The 6,683-nt window shown below is 50.5% G+C and overlaps 1 protein-coding gene across 1 annotated transcript; it reads left to right on the top strand.

Moving 5' to 3' along the window:
• Positions 1 to 1,808: 1,808 nt before the first annotated feature.
• Positions 1,809 to 3,779, top strand: LOC139023948 (putative uncharacterized protein ENSP00000383309). The gene has a single exon (XM_070438182.1). It carries the CDS (start codon positions 1,809 to 1,811, stop codon positions 3,777 to 3,779), a length of 1,971 nt encoding a protein of 656 aa, XP_070294283.1.
• Positions 3,780 to 6,683: the final 2,904 nt, after the last annotated feature.

The raw sequence follows: 6,683 nt of genomic DNA, 5'->3' as shown, positions 1-6,683 counted from the left end.
CATACCTCGGGACGGGACGAGGCGAGAAAGCTGGAGCCCGCAGGCAGTAGTTTGGTCACAAAACAGCCCCATGCCCAGGGGCAGCAGTAGGGTCACAAAACAGCCCCATGCCAGGGCAGCAGGTAGGTTGGTCACAAAAACAGCCCCATGCCCAGGGGCAGGCAGGTAGGTTGGTCACATAAACAGCCCCATGCCCCAGGGCAGCAGGTAGGTTGTCACATAACAGCCCCATGCCAGCTGGCACACAGGTAGGTTGTCACATAACAGCCCCATGCCCGCTTGCAGGCAGGTAGGTTGTCACATAACAGCCCCATGCCCGCTGCAGGCAGGTAGGTTGGTCACATAACAGCCCCATGCCGCTTGCAGGCAGGTAGGTTGGTCACATAACAGCCCCATGCCCACTTGTAGCAGTAGGTTGGTCACATAACAGCCCCATGCCCGCTGGCAGCAGGTAGGTTGGTCACATAACAGCCCCATGCCCAGGGCAGGCAGGTAGGTTGGTCACAAAACAGCCCCATGCCCACTTGTAGCAGGTAGGTTCACATAACAGCCCCCATGCCCAGGGCAGGCAGGTAGGTTGGTCACATAACAGCCCCATGCCACTTGTAGGCAGTAGGTTGGTCACATAACAGCCCCAGCCCAGGGGCAGCAGGGAGTGTGGGCAGGCAGTAGGTTGGTCACAAAACAGCCCCTGGCCCAGGGGCAGCAGGTAGGTTGGTCACATAACAGCCCCATGCCCAGGGCAGGCAGTAGGTTGTCACGTAACAGCCCATGCAGCTGCACACAGTAGGTTGTCACCTAACAGCCCCATGCCAGCTCGCACACAGGTTAGGTTGGTCCACATAACAGCCCCATGCCAGCTGGCACACAGGTAGGTTGGTTCACATAACAGCCCCATGCCAGCTGCACACAGGTAGGTTGTCACCTAACAGCCCCATGCCAGCTGCACACAGGTAGGTTGGTCACATAACAGCCCCAGCCCGCTGGCAGGCAGGTAGGTGTCACATAACAGCCATTTGCCCCTGGCAGGCAGGTAGGTTGGTCACATAACAGCCATTGCCCGCTGGCAGGCAGGTAGGTTGGTCACATAACACCCCATGAACGCTGTCAGGCAGAGTAGGTTGGTCACATAACAGCCATTTGCACTGCTGGCAGGCGGTAGGTTGTTCACATAACAGCCCCATGAACGCTGCAGGCAGGTAGGTGGTCACATAACAGCCATTTGCCCGCTGGCAGGCAGTAGGTTGGTCACATAACAGCCCCATGAACGCTGGCAGGCAGTAGGTTGGTCCACATAACAGCCATTGCCCGCTGGCAGCCATAGGTTGGTCACATAACAGCCCCATGAACGCTGGCAGGCAGGTAGTTGTCAATACACCATTGCCGCTGCGGCAGTATGTCACAAACAGCCCATGCCCGCTGTAGGCAGGTAGGTTGGTCACAAACAGCCATTTGCCCGCTTGGCAGCCAGTAGGTGGTCACATAACAGCCCATTGCCCGCTGGCAGGCAGGTAGTTGGTCCACAAACAGCCATTTGCCCGCTGCAGGCAGGTAGGTTGGTCACATAACAGCCATTTGCCAGCTGGCAGCAGGTAGGTTGGTCACATAAACAGCCATTTGCCAGCTGGCAGGCCAGGTAATAGAGATATACAGACCAGCCACAACCACAGCTTTTCTCCAAACCCATTTTGCCACAGTCAAAGCCGTCCAAGCCAGCCTGTCCGTCCAACCCCATTGTGGTCTTTTAGCCACGCCATTAAGCATTTATACAGCTACCTGCCTGACAGCCTCAAGAGACCGGGAGCCTCATGCAGCAGAACCCTCCAGCCACAGTGCCTCTCAGAGCTACACAGCCAGAACCCTCCAGCCTCAGCCCACAGTGCCTCTCAGAGCTACACAGCAGAACCCTCCAGCCTCCAGCCACAGTGCCTCTCAGAGCTACACAGCAGAACTCTCCAGCTCCAGCCACAGTGCCTCTCAGAGCTACACACAGAAACCCTCTAGCCTCCAGCCACAGTTGCCTCCAGAGGCTACACAGCAGAACCCTCCAGCCTCCAGCCACAGTTGCCTCTCAGACTACACAGCAGAACTTCTCCAGCCTCCAGCCACAGCCTCTCAGAGCTACACAGCAGAACTCTCCACCTCCAGCCACAGTGCTCAGGCTACGCAGCAGAACCCTCCAGCCTCCAGCTACAGTGCCTCTCAGAGCTACGCAAGCAGAACCCTCCAGCCTCCAGCCACAGGCCTCTCAGAGCTACGCAGCAGAACCCTCCAGCCACAGTGCCTTTCAGAGCTACACAGCAGAACCCTCCAGCCTCCAGCCACAGATGCCTCTCAGAGCTACGCAGCAAACCCTCCAGCCTCCAGCCACAGTCCTCTCAGAGCTACACAGCAAACCCTCCAGCCTCCAGCCACAGTGCCTCTCAGAGCTACACAAGCAGAACCCTCCAGCCTCCAGCCACAGACCTCTCAGAGCTACACAGCAGACCCACCAGCCCCACCACAGTGCCTCTCAGAGCTACACAGCAAAACCCTCCAGCCTCCAGCTACAGTGCCTCTCAGAGCTACACAGCAGAACCCTCCAGCCTCCAGCCACAGTGCCTCTCAGAGCTACACAGCAGAACCCTCCAGCCCCAGCTACAGTGCCTCTCAGAGCTACGCAGCAGAAACCCTCCAGCCACCAGCCACAGTGCCTCTCAGAGCTACGCAGCAGAACCCTCCAGCCTCCAGCTACAGTCCTCTCAGAGCTACACAGCGAACCCTCCAGCCACAGTGCCTTCAGAGCTACACAGCAAAACCCTCCAGCCACAGTGCCTCTCAGAGCTACACAGCAGAAACCCTCCAGCCTCCAGCTACAGTGCCTCTCAGAGCTACACAGCAGAACCCTCCAGCCTCCAGCTACGTGCCTCTCAGGCTACACAGCAGAACCCTCCAGCCTCCAGCCACAGTGCCTCTCAGAGCTACACAGCAGAACCCTCCAGCCACCAGCCACAGTGCCTCTCATAGCTACGCAGCAGAACCCTCCAGCCTCCAGCCTCCAGCTACAGTGCCTCTCAGAGCTACACAGCAGAACCCTCCAGCCTCCAGCTACAGTGCCTCTCAGAGCTACGCAGCAGAACCTCCCAGCCACCAGCCACAGTGCCTCTCAGAGCTACGCCAGCAGAACCTCCAGCCTCCAGCTACAGTCCTCTCAGAGCTACACAGCAGAACCCTCCAGCCACAGTGCCTCTCAGAGCTACACAGCAGAACCTCCAGCCACAGTGCCCTCAGAGCTACACAGCAGAACCCTCCAGCCACCAGCCACAGCCTCTCATAGCTACGCAGCAGAACCCTCCAGCCTCCAGCCTCCAGCTAGAGTGCCTCTCAGAGCTACGCAGCAGAACCCTCCAGCCACCAGCCACAGTGCCTCTCATAGCTACGCAGCGAACCCTCCAGCCCTCCAGCACAGTGCCTCTCATAGCTACGCAGCAGAACCCTCCAGCCTCCAGCCTCCAGCTACAGTGCCTCCAGAGCTACGCAGCAGAACCCTCCAGGCCTACCACCACAGTGCCTCTCAGAGCTACGCAAGCAGAACCTCCAGCCTCCAGCCTCCAGCTACAGTGCCTCTCAGAGCTACGCAGCAGAACCCTCCAGCCTCCAGCCACAGTGCCTCTCAGAGCTACGCAGCAGAACCCTCCAGCCTCCAGCCACAGTGCCTCTCAGAGCTACGCAGCAGGACAATGGAGCAGCCCATAAACCTCTTTACTGGGACACAGGGACATCTACAGCATAGGAACTAGGTTAGACTTATCATAGATCATAACAGCAAGGCCTGGAGGATTGTACAAGCCACTATCATCCTGTTGAGAGGATAGTGTGTGTGAGTGGAGGCATGATGCATGGATCTGTTACCATGAGAAAGGCAGATCCACAGGGGAGCTCTCTCTGCTTCTCTCTCACTCTCTCCCTCTAGTCCCCTTCTCCCCTTTCTCTCTGCTTCTCTGTCTCTCTCCCTCTTGTCCCCTTCTCCCCTTTCTCTCTGCTTCTCTCTCTCTCTCCCTCTTGTCCCCTTCTCCCCTTTCTCTCTGCTTCTCTCTCTCCCTCTTGTCCCCTTCTCCCCTTTCTCTCTGCTTCTCTCTCCCTCTTGTCCCCTTCTCCCCTTTCTCTCTCTTTATCTAGACATGACGGCACCTGCCACAAATTCCTGACTCACCAGTTCTTAGACTCACCCCGTGGCCACACACATTCACACACACCAACACCCCTTATGCACAATTATATATACACACACATTCACATACACCAACACACATGCACAATTATATATACACACACATTCACACACACCAACACACTTGCACAATTATATCTACACACACATTCACATACACCAACACAAATGCACAATTATATATACACACACATTCACACACACCAACACAATTATATCTACACACACATTCAAAGTTCTATCTAGTGGATTGTATTCTGCTGCCTGGTCTTGTAGATGTTTCCTAACTGAACCCTGAGGACGGTCTGTCTGATACTGTCCCATTGTTTACTTTGTACATCTCAAGAGAACCAGATGGACCAATAAATGACAGAACTGTCGCTCCATCCAGTGACTAACATGCTCTGTACAGAAGTCTAGGTAATTGATAAATACTGTACAACCAGATACTACTGAAGCAGAGCAGGAAGGGTACGTATAATAGGACACAGGAGAGAGAGAAGATCAAAGAGATGCGAGAAGAGGAAGAGAGGAGCGAGAGAAGGAGCAGAGAGACGAGAGAGAGAGGAGAAGAGAGAGAGAGAGAGAGAGAGAAGAGACGAGAGAAGAGGTCTGAGAGAGAGAGAGAGAGAGAGAGAGGACGTCCACCAAAAAAAAGAGGCAAAATCTTTGCTTGCTTTATTGACTTTAAAAAAGCATTTATTCCTATTTTGCCGAAGGGCTTTTTCTACAAAAATTCTCCAACAGTGGCTTGGTGGAAGGTGTATGACTTAATAAATGTATGTACACAGAAACAAGTGCTGCAACAATAAAAATCTAAAAACCGAAGAAACAGAATTTGTTCCACAATGTCGAGGGTGAGACAAGCTGTAGTTTCGAGTCCAAATCTTTTCAACATTTATATCATGAATAGCAGTACATGTTGGACAATTCTCCAGCCCCAGACTCACCACTATGACACAGAGGTAATTACCTGCCTAGATGCTTGTAATGACTTGGTACTTTCTATCCACCAACCCCAAGAAGGTCCTTCAAAGAACATAATATTCTAGAGAATATTGCGGAAAATTCCTACAAGTCCAGAGAAATACACCAACTAATGCATGAGGGCAAGAATTGGCCCTGTCCAGTAATAATGAAAATACAGAAAAGATTCATTAAAATTTTTGGCACATCTAAATTTCAAGTCCCAAATTGAGTCTGCAATTTAAAGCCACTTCAAAAACCCAAAGAGCTTGAGCCAGAAACAAGCCCTGCTCAGTCACTGGTGTTGGAACCTAACCAACCAAGCTTACACCAGCCACCTGCTTCAAAAGAAAGGAATTCCAATAAACAAAAATCATGAACCAATCAAGTACTCATATATACAACATTGGGAAAAACGAAACAAAATCCAAGCGACCTAAATTGCTATTGCGACCCTAAACAGAGAATATGAATTGGCTGAAATATCTCTACTCTGTCAGAGATTCGAAGCAGAGACAGATTCCCTACCAAGTACAGGCTGATGACCACCGATTGCAATAGAAACGGCAGACATAAAAAACATGCGTACCCAAAGAGGAGCGTGTATGTGGTCACTGCACGACAGGGGATGTAGAAACAGATGATTGCACTTCTCCTTTACTGTGATAAATATTCCTCACCAAGAGATTCATTATTCACAGGAAATGTCTACATTTAATTCCCAGCAATTTTAAAACTAGTAAAACCCAGAGAAAAACTAAAAATTACTCATGAGCAAGGACAAATGGCTCCTCCTTGCAGCCAAATATGTATTTGCCTCCAATAGCCTGACCTGAGAGACACTGAAAATTAATACATCTGCATAGAAGCAGTAACTTACTTATTATGACTGTTTTGTTATTACTTTATTGTTATTACTATTATTATTGTTGTTTATCATTCCAAATAGTAGTGTATGGTGGTAATGGTAATGATAGCAGTCTTATGATGGTGTGGTCGTAGTAGTGGTAATGATGATAGTAGTTTGTCGTAACCGATGTAATGTGAAGATACTTATTTATTATAAGTAGTTAAAGTTTCATTTTTTAATTTGACATTACCATTCATATACTGTTACCATTTTATTTTACTATTTTTTATATTTAATTTTGTATTATATTTACTGCCCATTCTATATTATTATTTGTCATTGTTTATAATTTTATTACAATGTATATTGTATACCATTGTTGCTTGCCAATATTGACACAATGTTTTTCAAATGCAAATAAGCCCAGCTGAATTTTGAATTTTGAATTTGAAGAGAGGAATAGAGACGAGATGAGAGAGAGAGAGAGAGAGAGAGAGGAGCGGCTGTCTCACCGCCCGCGGCTGTCTCACCGGCGGTGAGTCACATGTCATGACTGATCATTAATTTCTATTAACTATCATCATTATGGCCTAATGAGCAACATACAATTAACACTGTCAGTCCACAGCCAGTAGTTATTGTCTCTCAAAGAAACAG

Source organism: Salvelinus sp. IW2-2015, unplaced genomic scaffold (genome assembly GCF_002910315.2).
Source record: "Salvelinus sp. IW2-2015 unplaced genomic scaffold, ASM291031v2 Un_scaffold560, whole genome shotgun sequence".
NCBI classification, from domain to species: Eukaryota; Metazoa; Chordata; class Actinopteri; order Salmoniformes; family Salmonidae; genus Salvelinus; species Salvelinus sp. IW2-2015.
Note: the sequence above shows the minus strand (reverse complement) of the source record. Positions and strands in the feature narration are given on the sequence as shown.

Bases quoted from the DNA above. Each gene is read 5' to 3' on its own strand.
- LOC139023948 (XM_070438182.1), top strand. From the start codon at position 1,809: ATGCAGCAGAACCCTCCAGCCACAGTGCCTCTCAGAGCTACACAGCCA.